The 22895-nt window shown below is 51.9% G+C and overlaps 1 protein-coding gene and 1 long non-coding RNA gene across 5 annotated transcripts; one reads left to right on the forward strand and one right to left on the reverse strand.

Moving 5' to 3' along the window:
- The first annotated feature begins 131 nt into the window (after positions 1-131).
- Positions 132-7577, forward strand: AK2 (adenylate kinase 2). 4 transcript variants are annotated; one of them, XM_035904008.1, is made up of 6 exons: positions 155-305; positions 2179-2289; positions 2390-2484; positions 2967-3039; positions 3183-3309; positions 3630-3718. In XM_035904008.1, exons 1-5 carry the CDS (start codon positions 231-233, stop codon positions 3300-3302), a joined length of 474 nt encoding a protein of 157 aa, XP_035759901.1. In that variant the 5' UTR covers positions 155-230; the 3' UTR covers positions 3303-3309; positions 3630-3718. The 4 variants fall into 4 exon arrangements, with proteins under 4 accessions (XP_009646813.1, XP_035759901.1, XP_035759899.1 ...); XM_035904006.1 differs by lacking the exon at positions 3183-3309 and adding an exon at positions 6030-7572 and having other exon boundaries at positions 156-305; positions 3630-3825; XM_035904007.1 differs by lacking the exons at positions 155-305; positions 3183-3309 and adding exons at positions 1661-1751; positions 6030-7577 and having other exon boundaries at positions 3630-3825.
- Positions 7578-12670: 5093 nt separating this feature from the next.
- Positions 12671-22873, reverse strand: LOC118453349. Its single transcript, XR_004843302.1, has 3 exons — positions 22764-22873; positions 17784-17901; positions 12671-14356 (listed from the first exon to the last, which is right to left on the reverse strand). It is a non-coding gene; the product is annotated as an uncharacterized LOC118453349 (long non-coding RNA).
- Positions 22874-22895: the final 22 nt, after the last annotated feature.

A 22895-nucleotide genomic window follows, 5' to 3' on the forward strand; every position in this document is an offset into this window, starting at 1 on the left:
CCCCGGCTCCGGGGGCACCCGCCCCTCAGGGCTATGTGCCGGGCCCTGCCACGTGCAGGCCGTCCCGCTGCTACGAGCGGGGACAAGGCCGCACCGGGGCGGGGGGTCCGAGCCCCGGCCGGGCCTCAGCCTCTGAAACCCTCACGGCGAGCTCACCTCCTGTCTGTCCTCTCCTGCAGGCTCCGAAGCTGGCCGAGACCTACTGCGTCTGCCACCTGGCAACCGGGGACATGCTGCGGGCCATGGTGGCCTCCGGGTCCGAGCTGGGCAAGCGGCTCAAAGAGACGATGGATGCTGGGAAGCTGGTGGGTAGCAGGGAGATGTGCTGGGAGGGGAGATGGTCTGGCAGCACCTGCAATGAGAGCGGTCAAAATCCCCCTCTTAATTCTAAGCCTTGGTGACAAAACCCAATCAGTGGAGGAAAGGCAGATTGTAGGGTGAAGGCAGGGGTGGGGGTTCACCTTTTCAGTACCCCGCAGGAGAAACATCCTATAAAAATATCATTGCTCTTCAAAATTGCTCCTTGCTTACCGGGAGCCTCTCTGTCCCTGGGCTGGTTCTTTCCGCCACGCTGCTTTTATCTTTGTGGGGTGCAGTCTGGCTCCTGAGTGCTGTCCGAGGTGAACGCTTATCCCTGGAGCTGCAGGATGTTACAGCCATGCTTTGCAGCTCCTGTGTCTCTTCACGTGATGCCTGGACCCCTGTGGGGTGGAAGAGTTTGTTCAGAGGGTTCATCTACGTCCCAGATCTTACGTAAATGCCATTTGCTTGTAACTGTAAGGTGAAAATAGACTTGGGGGTGTTGCTGTGGTAGTCACAGAGGGTGGTGCGTGATGCTGTGTGAAGGAGAAGCTCTGAATGCCCAAGAGACAAGAGTTAGGATCTCTGACACATTCATTTTCTGAGGATCTAATTATCTTGCCGAAATGATTGAAATGTCTTGGGCAAACTTAAAGGACAGCAAATTGCAGCCGCTTGCCCCAAAGGTAAGCGGTGTGGGACAGATCTTGGGCATCGCTGCGGGCTGTCACGGGCTCGTAACACCCCATGGAGAATCTGCGGGCCCCGGGTGGGAAGAGCGATGTGGCTTATCTCCAGCTTTCGCTCAAAGCTTGCGTTGCAACACCAAGCCTGCAATAGCCCAGCTGGTTATGAAAGATAGGGACGTTATCAGGCAAGGCTGGTGGTATCTGCCACGTGTGTGTGGCAGCCGGCACCGGGCTGCTCTGCGGGTATATCCTTGCAGCGTACTCTGGCTCTGGAGATAACTCAGCTGGGAGCACAGCAGCGTTTGGAGCCTGGGATGGGGTTTTGTGCTCGATTACAAAGCAGGACCCGTTTCTCTGAAAGGGGTAATCAGGAAGGCACAGAAGTGACTTGTTGCTTCACCCAAACTGCCTCCCGCCTGTACGCTTCCCGCTCCAGGGCTCTTGTTTACGTGTGCTGTGACAGTCTGGTCCCCAATCCTGCTGGGTCCCAGCTGCGTGCGCTGGAGAAACCAGTGCTGCTGAGGAGAGCTACCCTCGAATAAACAGCTATTGTTGGGGCTGCAGCATCTGGTAGTGATTTCCAAGTGCTGCAGTGTAGAAAAGGCACTAATCCCAGTGGTATGCCGAGATCGTGATACGGGAAAAACTATCCAGCAAGGCCAGAGCTTGGGCATTTATGTTCACGCAAGGTTTACCAGAGTCAATGAGGAACTCACCTGCTTTGCCCTTCCTGGCCAGGCCTGCCTACTGAGGGGGATGAAGGTACAAAGTAACAGGAAATAAAGGTTATGTCGATATTTTGTATTGTGAATTGGTTTAAAAAAAAAAGTAACCTAGAGAGTTTGTCTTCAAGCTGATGGTCTCCCTTGAAATACAGCAACCTTTGTAACAGTGCAGTTACGGTGCTGGTCCGAGTCTCTGCGCAGGCTGGAGTGTCCCTGGTGTGAAATGTCTCATTAGCCACATCTTCGCGTTGACGCCCATGGCATGGAGTGCCTCCCTGGCGTGGGCAGGTCTGAACATGCAGCTTTTGCCTGGCTAACAACAGTGCCCTGCGCTGTGGCTGCTGCTGCCTCTGGGACCAGGGACGGCTGTAAAAAGGGTCTGGTGCAGCCTGGGCACTGGCACAAGTACAGCAGCTGTGTGTAAAATCGGGCTGTCCCTCCTGACCTGTCTCTCCTCTCTGCAGGTGAGCGATGAGATGGTGGTGGAGCTGATTGAGAACAACCTCGACTCCCCTCCCTGTAAGAATGGCTTCCTCCTGGATGGCTTCCCACGCACGGTGAAGCAGGCCGAAATGGTACGTGAGGTCCTGTTTGGGGGCTGCTCTGGCATCCCCTCCTTCCCTGGAGCCAGTGGCTGTGGCTCTGGCCCTCTGAGCTGAGTCTTTTCTGTTGCAGCTGGATGAGCTCCTGGAGAAGAGGCGAGAGAAGCTGGACTCTGTCATTGAGTTCAGCATCCCTGACTCCTTGCTCATCCGGAGAATCACTGGACGGTAATTCTTCTCTGCCAAATGCTCAGTGCCTGGGGTGGGATTTTCCAGTTTAGGGGAGAGCATCCTCATTTTGGATCCTTGTGTCATTCTCACAGTGTTTAGGGCTAGCTGTGGTGCTGGTCTGTATTAGATTTCTGCTCTTGTTTGAGCCTTCCTGCCCTGATCAACGGGCCAGCCGTGAACAGAGCCCCTTCGTTGCCCTATAAATAAAGGTTGCTGATATGAATCAGTGTCCTTGGTGACCCAGCTCAGCCTTTAAGCCTGGTGTAGTATAAACTAAAAATCCCTTCTCCATCTCCTAACGCAGCTGCTTTTTTCAAGCGCCTAAAGAGGCCCTCGGTACAGAAATAGCTAGAAGAGATTTTTCTTAATAGAGAGGCTAATCGGGTTGCTATTGCAGATGTTTCTGTGCTGATGAGTGGCAGGTTCAGGAGACCTTGTCCTGGCACTGGGCTACTGCTGACACTTGCTTTCTGTTTTAGGCTGATTCACCCGGCAAGTGGCCGCTCTTATCACGAGGAGTTCAGACCCCCAAAAGAGCACATGAAGGACGATGTATGTGAGCTCCCAAGGCTGCAACTTACGTTGCTTTGGGTTTAGCTGATGCTTTGCAACATCCCTGGAAAAAACTAATTTCTTTCCTTCTCTTGTACCTTCTGTCCTGGCTTTCTGGGGAACATGGGGAACTGCCTGGGCAGCCTGAGCTGACGGCACTGCGGGGAGCGAGGCCTGGAGGGATTAGTGAAGGGCATGGCCATTCTGCAGAGCTGGCCCAGGCTCTGCCAGCCTCAGAAGTGTTGGACTCTGTCCATAGCTGAAGTTGCGGTGGGTTGTAGCTGGTTTCCCTCCTGGGGAGCAACTGTAGCTGGTGTCTGCTCTTGAGGTTCCTTGAGTTCCTTTTAGCAAGTAGAGTGGGGGGTGGGGGAAAGACCACAATGCTGTATCCTTCTCGCTCCAGTAACTGCTCTGGGACTTGTTTCAGCTGCCCTGGGTTCACCCCGCGCTGTGGACCCGGGGATTGCCTCTGCAGCTCCACATTGTAGCCTGTCTTTGAGGAGGGTAGCAGGGGTTATCATGGCTGCGGAGAGAAGGGGGAAACATGCCAGGCTACAGCTAGCTGGAGACTCTCCCCTTGTTTCTCCCAGGTCACTGGAGAGCCCCTGATCCGCCGTTCGGACGATAACGAAACAGCCTTGAAAACCCGCCTGAAGGCCTATCACACACAGACCTCTCCCCTCGTCTCCTACTACAGCAAGCGAGGGATCCATACGGCGGTGGATGCCTCCCAGTCTCCTGACGTGGTGTTTGCTAGCATCCTGGCAGCCTTCTCGAGAGCAACATGTAAAGACCTGGTTATGTTCATTTAGGGCTCTTGTCCCAGGACGGAGCTCTCACTTTTCTCTCTCTCTGTCTGTCCCTCTCTGTCTCTGTCTCTCTGGGGCCAGGGCGGGTGAAGAACTAAGCAGAGTAGAAGAGGAGGGGAGAAGACAATGCAGCCCAAGGCAGGGCTGTGCTAATTCTCTATTAAACAAGCTGTTAACGGTCTCTATCTCCGTATATGTGAACGTCAGTCTGTCTGCGGATGCTGGAGATTTGGCCCCTAGAGGTCGCAACAAGCCCAAGCACCAGTTGCCAGAAACGGGGGTTTGTACCCCTTTGGTCAAAAGGCTTTTGTTTTCATTCTAGAGCTGTGGCTCCCTGGAAGGAGCTGTACTTTCAGCTCCTGGCTGCTCCACAGGGGACTAGCAGAAGGTTGGAGAGCAGGACTGAGCAGCAGGGGGAAGGACCTTCACAGGGTGCCGGATAGGTGAAGCGCTCTGTTGGCTGCAGGAAGTGAAAAGCGGGGTTGCCTGTGGGAAGGATGCAAAAGGCTGTGTCTGTGTGGCCCAGGGGAGCAGCCGTGGGAGGGACAGCTTGGCTGCATGCGAGTGCAGCCTGCTGCTGCTGCTTGGGGATGGGTGAGAACTTGTTCTTGTCGTATGTGTTTTTATTCTCTGTGGGATGGCAGGTGACCTGAGTGCATAGCTTGTCTTCCTCCTGTTCTGATGGGGCTGGTGGGGCAGAAAGAGGGTGGCTGAGGGCTGGGAGAATCGTAGAATTGTTTAGGTTGGAAAAGACCTTTAAGATCATCAAGTCCAACCGTTAACCTAACACTGCCATCGCACCACTAAATCATGTCCCTAAGCAGGGAGGTTTCAGCCTCTCCTTGTTTGTAGCCCCAATATAGCAAATATTAGTGAGATGCTTTTTGCTTTTTTTTTTTTTTTAACAACGTGAAGTTTCTGGTCAGAGTCTTGACAGTCACTATGTGTGGCAATTTGGGATCTCCTGAGGAGAAGAAAAGGACTTGGGTTTTACCTCTTCACTCTTGCGTGAAGATGTGTTGAGCTTCTTCTGATCCCAAATTCTAAATAAAGCCTTATTGCAAAACACATTATTTTTCAAGGCCTGAGAGACAGCATTATTAACCACTGGCTTAATGTGCCCTTGAGCCAGTGACCTTCGTTACGAGATCATGGAAATGTACTTGTTTCTTAAGCAAATCAAACAGCCCCATCAGCTCTCCCTTTGAGGACATAATGTGTGGTGTTATTAGTGCCCTGGCTTCTCCTCAGGGCCATTATGCTGCTCTGTGGTGATCCTGCAAGGCTGGCGATGCCCTTTGCCCATGCAGGATTTCAGCCCTTCCTAGAGGACCCTGCTGTAAATGCAGATTGGCCCAGATGAAACTTTGTCCTTTGGCTTCCTGTGTATATTTGCTGATTTAGTGTTATTGAGCACCCTCCTCCTTCGAGGAGATGGCCTGTCTCCCTCCTGTGCACTGAGCTGCTGTGGGCTGTGCATCCAGAGCAGATGCCTAATCCTCAGGAATCCTTTGCTCTTTTTCTGGATAATTCCTCTTTTGTCTGAAAATCACCCTCTGTCCTTGTACATTCTTTCCAGGGAAACACCTCTTCCCTTCCAGTAAACTGGAAATGACAGCAGGAACTGAAAGCAGTTGACTTGTTGCTCTTGAAAGCACGTGACTGCAGGGAGAGAGGGTTTGAAAGTAAACGGTGCCTGCAGTCCCCTGAGATCCTCCAGATGGCCGTTGCCTTGTTGATCGTCTCTGGCTTTCCTGTGAAAGGGCAGCTCCGGCGCATGGTGTGGGCATGCTGGGAGGTCGAGATAGCATTTAGCGTAGGACTGGTGTGCTCCAGGGTAGCAGAGAGGAAAGTGTGTTAGAGCTGCCCTAGCATCTTGATGACTGTAAAGAAATTTTGAATACATGCAGCTTTATCTTGGCATCTTGAGAGTCCAGGAGGAGAGCTGCAGCCCCCTACATGCTGCTGTAATGGCAGGAGGCGTTCCTGGCCAGTTGGTATTCCTGGACTTGGTCAAGGTTTTACTCCACAGCAAGAACAATGTGTTCTTCCACTCTCCGTTCCTTTTCCCCTTTGTGCTCGCTTTGCATCCAGCTCGCCAGCCTTTTTCTGCCATAAACCATAATTAATTTTGTTTTTTTTTCCCTAAACCTATTTTTTCTTTGTTCCCATTTATTCCAGCTGAGTGACTCCACGAACCAGATGAGAGACCACCAAACGCTGCACGCTCTGCTACGTCACCCATTGCAGCCCTCCCCTGGGTGCAGGGGAGGCAGGGAGGGCAGCTGGGAGGGGGTTACGATTGATGGGAGGGGAATAAGGAGGTGGTAGACAAGGGTCTTGGGGGCTGATTTGGCTGGTTTTTGTTTGGATTTCTTATTCAGCAGAATCATTGTGAAGAGGAGATGGCCTTCTCCTTAGAAATCACAGTTTGGGGAGGCAAAACAATTGTACAGAATGAAACATCTCTGCCAGTGATCAGACGCAGGTCCTTGACCTGTGAGGAGGGTAGGGCTAGGTGCTGTTCCAGGCTTCTCCAGGACTTTCAGGGTTTGTCTCATGGGTTCTTGGTACTCTGAGGCCACTGCAAGGTTTGCTGTGATTTTTCTAAAGTCGCTTCCTGTCAGCAAGGACCAAAATGAACAAATGACTCATTTCTGAAATGGAAAGGGAAAAAGATGCCGTGGTCTTTTCCTGGAAGTTTTGTTTTTCTTGTTCTGCTGCATTCCTAAACCTCAAGAGAGACTTCTCAAGGTTTCTCTGCTGCTGAACAGAGGGGCTGTGGCTCTAGTCCAAGCCTGCCTTACTTGGTAATGGGGTGGCTTTTCTGTGATCTTGACCAAGCTGGAATTCACACAATTCTGAAGAAATGCAAAAGAGACTTTAATTGACTGCAAAAATAACACTTAATTGGGGTTTTTTTGCATTTCTTTTTAGATCAAATGGTGCCTTGTCTAACCTCTGAATCAATAATAAAATAACCCCTTTACATTTTGTATCTGTTGCTGTGTCCTCTTTGACCTGCAGACAGTGTGGAAGACAAGAGGAGGCAGATGACAGCGCAGCCAACTAACAATCGAGCTGGGTGGATCCTTGGGCCTGATCCTATCTCAAGGATGTTGTTCTGTGCAGTTGAAAATGTGGCTTGTAATTCCTTTTCTCTCTCTTCCTTGCTGAGTGTGTTCCAATGCTTTATATCACCATAGCAATGGTGTCTTGCTGCTTTTGTCTCTCTCCTGTTTCTTCATGCATGATGCTGAAAGCTCTGAGCCCCTGTGTATCCTGACCCTTCCTGGTCAGAGCTCCTTTCAGGTGTTTTTAACTGATGTCATTCCTAGCCTTTCCCCCCCTCCCTTCACATCGCTGGTGTGCAGAGGAGCTGATGATATTTCCCTCTCTCCTCCTGCAGTATCTGGAAGCCACATACTGTGTTTTTTGTTTCTGTTCATTTGCTTTCTGCCTTTCATACCGTGTTGCATCCTTCCCTTCTCTAGTTATGCAGGGCAAAATCTCTTAATGAAAGAAACGAGAGCATTTCCTGGCCTCCCTTTACCCTGCCTCCACAGGGACCCTGACCCTGGCTCTCTGAGGTAGCTCAGAGGAAGGCTGTTCTTGACATGCTGATGGAGGGTCATCATTTTTCTGCAATGCCCTTGGTACCCCCCCTTGCAGTCCTGCTTGTGTTCAGGGCTTTGGTTTAGGCACTGTGGACAGGCACCAGAAAGAGTCAGGCTGCCTATGCCCATTTCCTCCAGAAATGACTGGTTTCTTCAGCATAATTGGGTTCTCTTGCTCCTCCACCATTCAGTCTCTTTGTCCTCTGGTGTTTTTATTGCCTCTCTACCTCCGATTAGCATTCTCTCTCCTCTGAAGTCAAGCTTGTGCCTCTCTGGCATTTGTGGTGTTCTTCCCTTGTTTCTTTTCATTATGGATGTTAAACTACAGTCTTCCTCGTTTGGGATTGTGTCCTCTACTACTTGCCTGCTGTTTTAAAAACCTGTTCTGCCTGCTCCTCCTGGCTTTCTAGTACGTGGGATGGAGAAGCCTTGGCTTCTCTGAGCCGGGCTGCTTCTCTTTGGTCCTTACCTAAGTGTGGAGGGTGAAATGAGTTGTTTGGGTGCTGTGGGAAAGGCTGCTGTGGGGAGGCTGTTCAGCTCAAGCCTGTGTCCTCTGTAGTTGGATCTGTTCTGTGACCTGTCTCTGTCACGTTGACCTTGAATGTTTTCCACAGCATGCGATGCTCTGCAGGTGCTGTAAATTCCTTCTGTTCAACGATTTCACTCCAGCAAGCTGCTTATCAGGCACTCTTTTTAAAAACTCTGTTCATCTCTCATACACACAATTATTCAGCAACTATAAAAGGGCAGAATTCCTATTTATAGCGCAAGGACCAGCATCAAATAGGACACTGAATTCTCACTGATAGAGGAAGTGACCTGTTCTCTAATGCAGCAATATTTCTGCTGAAAAGAAACAGCATCTTGGATGGGGGGAGGGATGAAAAGCCCTGGGCCATCTCTTTCCATTAAAAATGTGCTGCCGTCCTAAAAATACAGTATCTGCCCTTCTCCCTTCCTGATGAAACCATCTGCGAAAGAGAGATTGCAGAAAAACCTTTCACTGCGGATTTGTGGTTAGTAATAATGAGTCCACTGACTCCTGGTGGTCTGGTTTGGAGCTGGTCTTGGGTTTCTGATTGATACCTGATCTCTGACCTTGACCTGGGAGTCGGGAGAAGTCACTACAGGGTGCCTGCTGCGGGCAAGTGGCACAAATCCCTTGTCTGTAGAGAGTTGATACGGTCATGGTACACATGTGCACTGAAAACAGAAGGAGCACATGGGGCTGAGGAACAAAGAACTGGCTGAGAGCAATGAATGGAAAGGGGTGGAAATGTGGGAAGGGCATTGGGGATGGGGGTGATAACTGCTGTAGTGAAGGTGGGTGCCTGTTTGGTCTAAGCCTGCTTCCCATGACTGCCTCTGCTCTCCCTTCCAGGTATGTTGATTCATGGCTTCCCCCAAGGCCATCACTGGCCCTTGCCGCTGCTGTTCCCTGTTGTCACCCCATCCTTCCCATGGTCTCCAGGCTCTTTAGGAAGAGCTGCAGTGGGTGATACCAAGCGAGGCCCTGGGAGGTGGAGGACCAGAGGATGGGATTCCCCCTCCTGTCGCTGTGGCAACCGTTGGGAAGGGAAGCAGCAGTGGGGTGTGATGGGCGGCTGCGTGGAGTGGAGGGGTGTGATGGGGAGGCTGCGGAGGCAGGGCTGCGCTGACATCACGCCGGGGAGGTGGCGCAGAGGGAAGGGGAGTGGGAAAGGGAGAGCCAGGGAGACTGCGGAGGGAAGAGACCTGCATCGGGAGTGGGCTCCGGGGCGAGGTAAGAGACATTCCGGGGGCAGTGGGTCAGGGTGGGCTCCACGAGCAGCTGCGGGATCAGAGCCTGCCTCGGCATCTTTCTGGCTAATGTGCTGATGTGGGATGCCTCTCAGGCAGGAGCGATATCATACAATGCCTTAACGGCCTGGCACAGCAGGGCTTGGTTCTTGGACAGCAAGAACGGGTCAGAGCCTGCCTGGCTGGTGCAGAAGCTGCAAATGTGTCCGTCCTCCCCCCCCCCCTAGAATACCAGTGTGTCTCACTGATGCTGTGCTGGGAAGAGATGGGCTAAAGGGACTGGGGAGCAACCCTGATCCCTCTCTAGAGAAGGGGACCAGAGTTCCCTCTTGGGATTAGAGCACGAATCATTGATGAAATGAATTGAAGTTTGGAGACCTGGTCCCCCTGAGCTGCATCTAGCTACCAGGAGGCTGTAAGCAGAGCTGGTGCACTGGGACCAAGCCCAGCAGCGAGCATTTGGGGTAGGAATCCTAAACTACACATCTTCAGCAGCCTCAGCACTTACCCTGCCTGTGCAGGAAGCGGTAGTTCTGGGGAAGGCAGCCAGGTGCACAATTACTGCTGGGAGCTCCCTGGATGTGGATCCTGGGGATCTTGCAGACCTGGAAGGCAAAAATAACAAAGTCCTTGAAACCGCTCTGGATGTCGTATGGCCTTTTAGCGTAACGGTTGCATAACGGGATCCGATCTGCTAGCAGAGCGAACAAGGGGTGACGGTCACCTCTGTGCCCTGCAGCATCCCAGCGGTACCTATGTGCGGTGCTGGCCCACAGCACTGGGGTGAATTTCATCTCTCTTCCTAATCCAAAAGCTGGGCTCGTTCAACGCTTGAAAAAGCTGGTGGGTTTACAGCTCCAATTCCACAGTAGGGGGGTGTATGGACTCTACACCCACACACAGGCTGGGCAGCAGTGCCCTGCAGTACGTTAGCAAACTGGGGAGTAAGTTCATTAGCACCCACTCAATCTGTGCTAACATCTTTTGCTCATTGGGATCCTCAGTGTGTATCTGACTGAGGAAAGTACCTCTGGGGTCAGGAGCCCATTGCTGGTAACTAACCCCTGTTGGTGTCAGAAACCAGTACTAGGGTGGAAATGGAAGCAGCACAAAGTAGCAGCTCAGTAGGGATGCAGAAACCTTGTTTGAAATCCATGAGCAGGGAGAGGCCAGTGCTACTATTGCAACTGTTTTGTTGAAGTGACTTTCACAGGTCTCCCATGTTTCGCTGGGGGCAGCAGTGGGGCTGTGGAGATGTGTGGCTAGGAATGCTTAAATATACATGAGAGAACAGAATTGCAATAAGGAGCATAAATATGCTTTAATTAGGGAAGGCTATTGCTGTGAGATGCACGATCCTCCCCCATGAAGGCACAGATGCTGGGACTACAGGGAGCATTTGGGAGTGGCCCGGGGTGGCTCCACTGCTGCGTATTTTATGGTAATTCTGTGAACAGCAACAGCTTGTGCTGCTGTGTGGGACTTCTGTGGGAGAAACGGGACAGAGGCCCCACGCTTGGAGGCTTTTAGGAGCCGGCTGTGGTGGTGTCACCCAGGTGGCTGTATGGCCAGCTGCGTTTTGTGCCTCTGACGTGGGTGGGCAGGGGAGGAGCAGACCTGCTAGCAGCTCTCTGTGCTGGCCCTCAGCGCTGCACAGGGCAGCTGTGGTGGGAGGCAGCCAGCTCTGGATGGGCCCAGACATTCCCAAATGAGCCCTTACCAGGCTTGAACCAGGCTCCCAGGGGCAGTTTTGGGAAGGGCACAGGGAGGAGTTAACACTGGTTTTTTGCAGCTTCAGCCCCTGAGGTTGCAGTTCTGCATGGCCGGCAGCTAATGCAGCTAGGTCTGCTTCTAAGTCATGTTTCAACTTGATTTTTTTTAAGGTTACTCAAAATTTAGTGGGGGAGTGGCAGCAGGACCTCCTACAAGCAGAAAGGCCAGGTCAACCCTCCTAGTCCTTGACCTTCTCCACCGCTCAGCTGGCTCTCCTTGCTGTTCCCCCTATACTTGCCTACACTGCAAGAGGGATGATCATGTGAATATTACACAGCCTGGCATCTGCACATCAGCTGAAGCAGCTGAGTCTCTGACGTGTTCCTAGTGCCTTCACACAATCCTGTTCCACAGCCATGCTGTATTACCTGTGCATTTGTTCCCTACCATAGGCTATGACTGCTAGATATACCTGCAATACAGAAATACAGTCAATGGGAGCTTGTGCTCTGCTGGGTGTTGGTACCCAGCCTGCAACACAAGCCCTCCTGGGAAAAGCAGGCGGTGGACCTGCAAGCCTCTGCAGAGGCGTGGGGCACCGGGAGGAGCTGCCCTTGTGCCAGCGTCCAGAGAGGGCCCTGGGAGCTGAGCCAGGTCTTGTGAGACATTTTAATCCTTCCTATTTCACAGTCTATCTTGGCCACGACTCCACTGCAGTAAATGTTTTCCAGTCCCTTTGGCAGGGGTGTGCACAGGCACTCACAGGCGCCTACCTTGTGTTTGGTTTTGCTCCTTATCTGGTACCACTGGGAGCAGGCAGCGCAGCAGCTGAGTCAAGGAGAGCAGGTTGGTGTGTTCCCACTGCTGCCTGGGCCACCCTGGAGTCCCCTCTATCCTCTCCCTAAACCCAGCCTGAAATTTTTTTCTGCTGAGGTAGCTGTTTAATAGCTGAGGTTACTTGAGTAATCAATAGTTCTCTGGCTTCCAATGGAAATATTACCCCTTCAGCCAAATCAGCATTTCTATCTTTGTTATAAACCTGGCCTTAACTCTCAGCTCTGGGGGGATCTAGGTGCATTCCCAACCTACCTGTGCAGAACCCCGCTCCTTTCCTTTTCTTTCCTCCTGCCAGTGTCACTTTTTCCCTCTGAGGTTAAGCAAGAAGGGATGGTAGCACACGGAAAAATTGCTGGAGCTGTTTGACTCGCTTCGGTTTCAGCCTCTCTCTTGGCTCTGCCCCAACAGCTCATTCTCTATGCTTGCTTCTCTAAGGAGGGCGGTGAGGATGGATTCAATGGGATCCTCACGGCCAAGGGTATTGCTGGTATAGATCCCAGTCCATGGGCTCCAGGAGAACTTGGCTCAGCTGCTGCCAGCAGAAGAAAAACTGTTCCCGTCACACAGCAGGACTTGTATCCCAGAGACCCAGGGCTGGAAGACAAGGTGCCCATAGAAAGGCTCCATGGCTGCAAACAAATTTTTCTTGCAAACAGGCGAAGGCACCGACTCCCTGGAGCTGGATTTCCCCTGATTCCATCCCAGGCAGCCAAAGGCTGGGCTGTGGCTCTGGGCTGCAGTTCTGACTGAAGGAGGCCACAGGATTTGTTCTGCTGCTGGGGCAGTTGAAACACCCTCGCTGTGCATTGTTAGCATCTCTGCACATCTCTGTTATTTCCAAACCAGAAAAGGTCACAGAGACCCAAGAGAAACCCACTTCCCTCCTTCACTGGAACTCCTCTTTCTGCCTCACACATGCTTTTGTTGCCATCTCTTGCTTGCCAAATGCAGGAACAAACACTGGGGTTTGGCAGGGCTCAAAGTCTTGGCTTGTTGGATGGGAAAGAGGCATTCTTGGTCCTCAGCCCGGGGACAGGGCTCTGCTCCATGTCCACTGCCAGGTTCTCCAGCTGCAATTTTGGTGCTCATCCCACGCTGAGAGCACTGTTCTTACGTGTCTGGGGATGGGCAGCACCCCTGGGTGCTGGGCTGTGAATCCACAGAAGGAGGGTGGGAATAGCTGGAACAGGACGCAGAGCTACGTGAACCCCAGCATGTTGCTGTGGCTGAGCTGCACGTACAGTGGGAAGTGCAGGAGTCAGCGATGACTTGAGAGGCTTTTCCCCAAATATGCGTGACAGCAGGGGGGCAGGGAAAGGCAGAGGGAGGCCATGTAAAGTCAGGCTGTCTCTGCTTTGTTTAAATAGGGCTGTTATTGCCAGCAGTTGCCCCCTGAGAGACTGCAGGGCTTATGCTGGGGAGGGATCCTGTAACTCGGAGACAGCTGGGAGGCACTTGGCAGCCACTGCTGCTGTTTCAGTGGCAGGCACTGGACTTTTCCTGGTGCTCAGGGCAACTGGGATGACAGCCTGGATCAGAGAGGGCAGGGCTGGGCAGATGAGAGACAGTCATAGCTGCTACCTCCCTGTTAGAAGGATGCTATGGAGCAACAGCAGGGCCTGATTTCAGAGAAGCATTTGAGGTCTCGGTGCATGCCGATTGCCCCAAGAAACCTCTTACTCAATTTTCTGCTGCACACAGCACAGCCTCCTCAGACAGCACAGGGGCTAGTTTGCTTAAACACTGGCTAAGGCAACCCACAGATGGCATCAGCCCCAGAGAGGGAAGAAGGTTTCTCACGGTGGTGGGGTGAGGGAGAGGAAGGAGGGAGAAAAGAAATTTCCTGGCTGTGGTAAAGGTGGGGTCTGCTTGAAGAGATGGTAGAAAGAATGGGCCTGTGGTCATGGCATCAGGCTGCGGGACAGAAGGGGTGGGTCAGCGGCAAACCCAGCAGAACAAGGCCCATTTACCTTTCCATGCTGGCCCAGGAATGAAGGACGCACCAAACTGCAGCTCCCCTCTCCCCTTGCCCACCTTGTTCTGCTGCAGAGAGAACTGGGGGAGCAGCTCTGGACTGAACCAGACTGAGGACAGTGGTTTGGCAACCAAGGTCAGGCTGGGGAAATATCTTGTCTGAGACAAGGGAACCCTGATCAAGCTGATTTTCCAAGAGAGATGCTCATACATTTCCCACCTGGTTAGTGCTGGCTCAGCCCTCTGGAAAATGACACACGTTTTCCTCGCTGCGGGGCCAGAGGGCTGTGCCGGGAGCACTCTGCGGCTCTCCCATCCTGGCTGCAGATGGGAGGTGCTGCTGGCGGGGTCCAGAATCACTCTTCTTTCCCCTTTTGATAGCTGTTGCTGGTTATGAAAATGGGAATGTTCCCCAGCCAGTTCTCAGCATGAACGGCCCTTTCCAGGGCTGACCGCATGGGCTGTTTCTTCCTCTTCCCACCTCCTGACAGTAGTCACAGATTTGGGTACAGTTTAGTCTTGGTAAAGCACTGCCCTTCCCTGCTCCTTTTCGTCATGCAGCATACAGGAGAGGCTCGTGGCTGTGGCCTGTGAAGGGGGGATGTTTGTTCCTTGGCCTCAGATCAGTACAATTATTGAGTCAATTCTCTTCCCAAAGCACAAAGAAATAAATAAGAAATGCTGGGACCAGTCCTGCTGTGGGGATTTATACGCCCAGCTGTCAGTCTGCAAGTAAACCTTCTTCCTAGCACAGAGATCCTGACACCAGCTACTGTCCCCTCTCCCCACAGCGCAGGATGGAGATCACAGCTTGCAGGAGAGCAATAGGGACATCACAGCATCTTGCAGGAAAGTCATTATTTCTTGTCACATCTGATGCAGAGGCCAAGTGAGTGTCCACAGCACAGACAAGTGAACACTGGGCAAAGCTTAGCAAAGACAGGAAGGAGACAGCAGGGCTTATTGCTACTGGAAGCTGTGGGTGTCCAAAGCGTAGCAAGATTTGCAAAGGGGTCAAGCATCTCTGTAGGCAGCGAGACTGTGCAGAAGTTACCACTGATTACAGTTGCAGCAGGGTAGAAAACCCCAGGGCTCAGAGCTTAAGCCACTTTCTAAGAGAAAAGAGCAGAACTAGCTGGAAAGGGAAATGACTCCACACCAGCTTACTTCCACTGTCCTTGCAGCAGCCAGCCCTGGCTACTGAAAGGACACTGATGGCACAGAAGTGGGTGGATTCAGGCCACATCCTACCTAGCAGGTTGAGAGTTCCTCGGAAAGCCCAAATGGTACAACTGAGCTAATTCAGAAAGAAGTTGTCTGGCTAACGCCAAGGTCAGTCTGAACAACTCCTTCCACTCTCTCTTCCACTTTTGTTGTGTAGTGAGGCAGGAAGCTGAAAACTCCCTGGCCAATTTTGGGATCTCAGGCAGAGGTTGGTGAGTGGCAACCACCCTGGTTCTGAGTAACAGATGAGCGTGTTAGCACCAAGCCCCCCTGCACTCAGTTCCCTCTGAGACTCCTAATGGCACATGATGACAGAATTTCCTTGCTCTTTATTTCAGAGTTCAGGGAAAATTCCTGCCACCAGCGCTGAGTTAAATAAAAAGTTGGTAAATTCAGGAGGAAATGCAGCTTCACACAGCAAGGCGCTAACCTTTGGAATTGCTTTGAGAGTTGGTTAAGTCAAATATGATAACTGGCTTGGAAATATCCTGATGGTTTTATGACCTTTAACAATGTCTGTACTTTGGTACCCAGACAAGGGTCACCAGTCTGCTGCAAGACATGACCAGATCCCCTTAGAGAGATAAAGAAAGAATTCTCTTCCTGTCTTTCCCTGTCCTGTTGCAATTGCCATTGCTCAGTTTCTGTAAAGCACCAGAATTACCCCAGGCCAGAGCAGCATCGCTGGAGCACACCACAAGGCCTGTTCTCCCGAACCCCGCTTTGGTATGAGAATGATCTCTGTGTTACGGCACTTCTGGAGGTGCTGAGGTCATACATGCTTTGGAAACTTTGCCTCCAAGACAAAGAAGTGCAGGGTTGTTACTCAGGGGAAAGAAGTACCCCATCTGTGTCCTCAGGAGCAGATGGCAGGGTTTGAGCCCCATGCTCATATTCTCCCAGGTGTTCCTGAAGAGACCTGAGATGTTTGGGTCTCTCTGTGACCTGCTGGTAAGTGAGGGAATGTGGATGTGTCTCCTCCCCTGCCAAGATGAAAACAGTCTCTTTCACTTTTCTTATTTCACTTTTACTGTCCCCAGCCCCAATGCAGGGCTGTGAAGGTTGGGCGGTGGCTCTAAGAGGGTGTTATTTCACAGTGACCTTCCCATGGCCATTGCTGAATGGGCTCCAGGTAAGGAGAGGCCCTGCTGAGGGCAGTCGGGCTCTTGTCCTTGTTCTGCTGAGACCTTTCTCTTCCCAGGTGTTAACTGGTGCTTTATGGGACTGGGGCCCAAACCTCCTTTGAGGCCAAGGAGCCACAGGGACAGGCTTCAGCCACTACCTGCCCATGATATCAGGTCCCCCTGGTGCTCAGTTCACTGGAGCCTTCTCCCATTAGCAGGTCACTGCGAGCTGTGGATTATACCCTGGCAACAGGGACACTGCAACATGCAAGCCCCGAAACTGCAGCGCCTGCTCCACTACACAGCAAAATAGGTCGTGCATCAGCAAATGAAAAAGGACAGATGGTGTCTGCTAATACAGCTTAGTTTATGGCCTGCAGGATTAACTCACTAGTTGTCATGTCTGCAGAAAATAGGAAATGGGTGGTTTGGGTGGAGGAAACGTGTGGTGTGCCCAGCCCTACCTGTGTTTGTAGGATGCACCAGCTGGAAAGGATATCAGAGATGCTGTGAGGTTTTGAGATGCTGCTGAAGGGCTGACAGTGTCTCTTTTTGGGTCTGGGCACTAGAGCTAGTGCCTTGTACCAAGCCTTCCTGTCCGGCTCTGGTTCCCACACTCTCCAGTAGAGACAGGCACACTATTTGTGGTCAACACGCCAACAATGGCACTGCAGGAGAAGCCCACAGCTTCCTGTCCTGCACCAGCTGCAGGACAGCCTCCAGTTCAGCCTTTTGAACTCCTAAGCACCCACGTGTCTGCAGCAGTGAGACAGAAAGCTGAGGCAGAAGCCTCAGGTCTTTTCAATGCCTTCTCTGTGACACACTGTTCTCCTTTCCTGGAAACCAGGCCAGTGCCTCACTCTCCTTGCAGAAATCAAGCCCCGTGCCATTGCTCCAGCTTCTCTGCATCTGCTGTCTTGAGGGCAGAAAAAGCCCTTCCTCAGTCCTCCACAAATGGTCCTCCTAAAGATTTCACCTTGATCCTTGCTGCCTCTGCTGCAGCCAGGTTTGCTCACATCCTGCAAAATGCTGAGCACCCCGAAAAACAAATGCCATCAGGGAATGAGAAGAGAGGAGAGCCTCCAAAGCCAGTGCTAGGTTCCTGCCCTGTCACGCCATCTCCATGCCTCTTGCTGGTGGCACCTGGCTCTCCCCACTGAGTAGCCTGGCTACCGCCGTCCCAGCACAGTGTGCCCCGGACAGGCAGCTGCCTGCTGCTATTGGAGGTGTTTGTCACCCCCACCTTCTCCTAGCCACAGCCAGCTGTCACAGGCACTGGGGTTTCCTCCAGTGACTAATTTGCCTGTGTTTATGCCAACGCCAAACATAATTGTCTGTTTAACAACTTGGGTGAGGAGGGAGTCTGGCTCCTTCCTTGTACTGTCAGGATCAGAGCAGCAGTTTCCTGATGGCAGCACCCTACTGTGCTAAACCTTCTCAGTTATAAATCCCCTGTCATTAAGGATAGCAGGTCACCAGTAAGAGTGAATCGAGAGTGGGGATCATTGTTACTTCTATCCCCAAAGCTGTACAGCGAGTGTGCAGGACAACAGGTGTATAAAGAAATCAGAACAGCCTGTGCTTTTATTACAAAAGGAAATGCTTCTTTTGTAGAGGGCAAAAGCATATCAGATTGCTATTATTAGTAATTGCTTAACGCTCCCTACCTTCACGTCATTGCTGAAGTAGACGGTAGTTGCCTCCACGTCCCTGTTCAGGGTCTCCTTTCAATGCACGTGTGTCAGTGACGGGGCCAAGCCCATGGCCTTCCTGGCTGCCTGAGCCCTGAAGGAGACAGGATGGTGAGCTACGTGGGCACACAAGCCTCCAGCTTCTTCCCCCTCAAAATCTCCCCACCTCCCACCTCTTTTATCAGCTGCTGACAAGACTTGCCATGTGTGTAGGCGGCTCCCAAGCTTACAAGATGATTCCCCGCTCCCCCCACCTCCATCCATGAGCACGTTCAGGATTTCGAGGAGGGGGAGCGCAGCGTTCCTCCGTCTGCAGGCCTGTTCTGCAAGGGATGCGCGATGCTTTCAGAGAGCTCCATGTGGTAACTCTCTCCCAGGATTTCACATGACAGCATCTTCCCCGGAAAGTCACAGCAGGGAGTGGAAGATTGTTGTGCTGTGCATGTGGGTGTTAGGAGGGAGCAGAGTGGGATGGGGAGATGGAGGCGAGAGGAGGTGTAACCGCAGAGTAAACCAGAACAATCCTCTTGGAAGAGCCCTGCATTTCTGATCCCAGGGCTCCCATCTCCTGCCTTTTGCTCTTCATCTAAAAGAATGTCAATCCTTGCTAAGTCCAGCAGAGAAAAAGGGAGGCGAGCAGAATCATCTCTTCCTTCCCTGACCACATCTCAGAGGCAAACAGAACATGAACTAACTAGATCAACCCAGAAAGTGTGTGTGGATTTGCACACTGGGGAGAGCCCTCCCCAGCCACTGGTGTCTTCCTGGAGAGACATAAACAGCCGTTAATGACATCTCCATCTGAGAAATTATCAGAGTGCATGTCATTAAAAACCAGTGCTTCCCCAGGGCCCTGGCAGAAAATGACCCCAATGAGCCTCAGTTCTTGAACACACAGCTGCTACCTTGTGAATGCAAAGCATCCCTTACCACAGATCTCAAAACACTCAAGATTTAGCTTTGCTGAACCCCTCTGACAGACCAAGACACAGGAGGAATTAAGGAAGGTCCACATGCTCCTGGCATGACTCTTCTGGGCAGGGAGCTGGGAGGAGACCCCCACCGCACTTCTGAGAGGTTTAAAACTATCTTTGTGCTACTTAGGTCTGTCTGTCCCTCTCACCTTCATCTAAATGCTGTGACTACAGCAACCTCTCAGGTTTGTCTGCAAGGTGGCACAGTACCGGGCTGTGCCCGTGGTGGGTCCTTGGGAGACAGACCCTTAAAACTCTCATCTGCATTTCAGCACTGGCGAATCCTGATGCATCTGGACCCCTTTAACAGTCCTGGCTGTCCCACCTGAGCAGGGCCAAAGGTCTCAACCTGCCCAGCGAGACCAGAGCTGAGTCATTCCAGAGTGTCCCTATCCAGCAACAAGGAAAATTCTTGGTGTAAAGCTGTTCCCCTCCTTCCCCCATTTCATCATGTCTGTGGCTGTTTCGGAAAGCAGCATCATGAGCTGGATTTTCTCTAAACTCCATCTGCTCTGAAACACAGCCTGTGACCCATCCCTGCCTGGGTAAAGAGGGAGAAACACTGAGGACACCCATGTACTTCTAGAGAAAACAGTCTGTTCCACGGAAGGGTTCACACCTCAGTGCCAGAATGACCTGGAGGTTTCAGGCAGATTGAATCTTCATGTGTCCCAAAATAGCTATTTCAATGTCCCCCTGAGTCCTGCAGGCCAGGGACAAGAGCAACGGGCAGTTATTTACCATACCTGTGCTATCTGGGTAACCAGGGAAGGGGGGACGGGCAAGGGGGATGTGTTAGGAGCTGGAGTTTCTATTTTATCGGCTGCAAACCAAAGCCAGCGCGCCTGCCTGCCAGGGCCCCACCGCAGCAATATTCCTGTCCACAGCACACCCCAGTCCCTCCATGCAAATACTCCCAGTCTGAGAGCTAAGTTTCACAATCCCTTCCCGGCAGCCAGCCTCTGCTTTCACTCTCTGAATTACAAAGGGGAGTTTTCATTACATCACCAGGGGCTCTTCCTCCTTCAAGTCAGTGACAGAGCTATCACTCTGCTTTGTGGGGGTTTTTGGGGTGTGGGTGGCCAGGGTATTTCTCTGCAAAGTGGCCCTGTGCCTCCCAAAGCCAAGTTCAGCCCAGCCTCCCCAGCTGCTCCATCCAGGCTGGGAATGGCACCGGGCAGTGTGGGTTGGCTCCAGCTGGTGCCTGGACAAAGCATGCCCCACACTGGTGCTGGAAGCCTTCCTGGGCGACACAAGCATTTTCAGGCGGTTTTAAAAGTCGCCTGTGCCAAATCCTGCCCTGATTTAAGCAGCGGGGTCGGAAGTCAGCAGTCTTCCAGCTTTCTGCCAGCGTAAGCAAGAGCAAATTTGCCTTTCAGAGCTGGGATTTGCGAAGCTGTTTGCTGAAGCGTTTGAATTCTCCCCCTTTCCAGGTTTGTTTTTTTTTTTTTTTTTTTTTTTTTTTTTTTTTTTTTTTTTTTTTTTTTTTTTTTTTTTTTTTTTTTCCTTTTCGCTTTTGTTTATCTTTTCAAATATGCCTCAGTTGGTCAGACTGGTGATGGTTTCCCTGCAGCTCTGGGGAGGGGCTGAGCTGATCTCACTCCCAATCCGGTGACTTCCCAACCAGCCTCTTTCCTCCCCTCCCTAGCAGCCCACTTCCATGCCCTCTCCTTCCCAGTCCCAGGTCCTGGCTGGGTTGTTGGTTTGGTTTTTTTTCAGTTTGAATCAAAACAAACTACTGGGTTCAAACTGCTCCCTAGTCAGGAACGTGCTGAGGTGGAGCCTCTGCTTCTGGCAATGGCTACGGAAACTCACCACGGAGAAACACCTCAGCCACGGAAAACTTGTTTTCAAGTAGATGGTATGTCTGGACCACGGCAAGGTCAGGGCAGTTAGAAGTCTGTCTCTGAGCTCCATAAAAGCACTGAATTCCCTTAAACATAGAAAGACTGGCAAGAGGTCTGTGCAGCTCGGGAGCAGGGAAGACAGCTCTGAAGTCAGCGTGAGCCCCTCGGATTTACCCTGGCCTCCCCCAGCTCTGTTTGTATCATGATTCCTCATATAAGGGAATGAAGAGTCATTTCTGCCCCATCAGCACGTTGCGAGCTGATGCCTTTCCCAGAGACTCCAGATGGTTTTGCTCTGTCTCTCTGTTTGTGTCTGCACTACTGGTAATTCAGGCCTGTCTCACATTAGCTTTGGAGATGAAACCTTCCCACAATTAGTTACAGTCTGTGCTCTTGCGCTGCAAAGGACGTAGGGCTGAGCTGTCAGAGCGCTGTCTGGGAGATCCGTCCCACACACAAGTCCTGTTCAGGTTTCTCTATTTCAGTCAGGAGTGTGATTTTTCTAGTGAAATCATCAAACCAAGACGGCCTCTGCTACAGATGGGTAGCGACAGCCATTTAAAGATGCCTCATACCTGGCCCATCTCAGACAGGAACAGCTAATTTCAGGATAATCTTGCTTTACACCAGTACAACATCTCTCCTTTCTTCCTCTGGCCTTCCTTTCCCACTAGCGAAATGGAGAGAGGATCCTTTCACGTATCAGTGCATTCCAGGAGCTCCACATCAGAAGTGTCAGAGAAATGCTAAGCATCTTCATGCTTGCTCACAACCTGCCAGCCTGCCAGGGACTGGAGCTCAGCAACTCACACTGCTCAGGGGCAACGCGCTCCACAGACACCCTTGTAGCATCCATGCCTCTCCCGGGGCAGAACTGTTTGGCTCCCTTGCTAAATTCGCTCGCTAGTAACAGGGTTCATGATCCAGGGGGGAATTTAACACTCTGAGGCCAATCCTACATGCAGTCCAAAACTTCCAGATGGGCCAAAGCCATGTGTATTCTGGCAGGAAAAAAAAATGCCGGAGCACAGCAGAGGTGAGGGGGAGCTGACAAATGTCTGGGGATCATAAGCTCTAGGGAAGGAGTTGGGTGCAGCAGGCATCTCGGGATAAGCACTAAGTGAGGGGTGTATGGCAGGCACAGAATTAATGAAGAGAAGTGCAAGAAGGTAACAGGAGAGCTGAAGGGAGGAGGAGGCTTCATTTGTGTGTTCTTATGCAGGGGATTTACTCCTTCTCTGCCTTCATTCACTCATCCATCAAATGGGGAAGCATCATCATTATCTCTGCTGTACAGACAGGCGTGGGGGCTTTGCCTACGGCAAGTCAGGCAGTGCAAGCAGCGAAACCCAGGTGCTTTTGACTGTCAAGCCTGGGTTCGGTTCGCTAAACCTTGTTCTCCACCCCAGAGGCACTGAACGGGGCCCTCTGCAGCTGGAAGGAGCCTGGTAATAACTATGCAAATAGGCTTTGCTGAGAGAAATTATTTCAGGAATGGCAATAGCTGGAAGTCAGTGGTGAAGCCACAGTTGTCACATGAATAACTACAGTCTGCCTGGTCAGAAGCTGACAGTCTACAGGGAAAGCAGCCCCTTCTGCGCTGATTTAACATGCACTTCATAGGCACAGCAGATCTTTCTGCTTCGCCTCCCCTGGATAATAAGAGGCAGCGTCTTTCCCGTTAGCTTATCTGCCTTTGAATCGGAGACGAGGTTGGCAGACCCCCGTGGGCACGGGGGAACCCTGGTAGGAAACAGAGGCTTTTAAGTTTCTGCATGACTGCAGTAAGAATGTGGGTTGTAGTTTCAGTGCCTCTGTATGATAGAGGCTAAACCCTGCGCTTGGGGAAAGAAATGGGTGAGTAATGTCCACATGATTCTTCACAAATATTATAACGGAGGGACAAGATGCCCCAGCAGGATGAATGAATTTAGAGGGGATTCCTGTGGTTATAGCTCACACACACTCCACGTTAAAAAGCAAACTGCCCAGGGGAACAGGCCTCCACCCATGCCCAGGGGCGTGCCCCTTCAAAACCCACCATTAACGGTTGGACTTGATGATCTTAAAAGGTCTTTTCCAACCTAAACGATTCTACGATTCTATCATTAGCACCAGGCCCCTCCATAACCTACCATTAGTGCCAGGCCTGGGGGCAGGGAAAGCCTCTGGCTTGGTGAGGCCACCAGGCCGCGATGGCCCACAGCGATGCTCCGGGCAAGCCCCGTGGCCCTCTCAGTGCCAAGGGTGGGGGGCGGGGGGGAGCC

This window comes from Egretta garzetta, unplaced genomic scaffold (assembly GCF_000687185.1).
Source record: "Egretta garzetta isolate BGI_Z169 unplaced genomic scaffold, ASM68718v1 scaffold101, whole genome shotgun sequence".
Taxonomy (NCBI): Eukaryota; Metazoa; Chordata; class Aves; order Pelecaniformes; family Ardeidae; genus Egretta; species Egretta garzetta.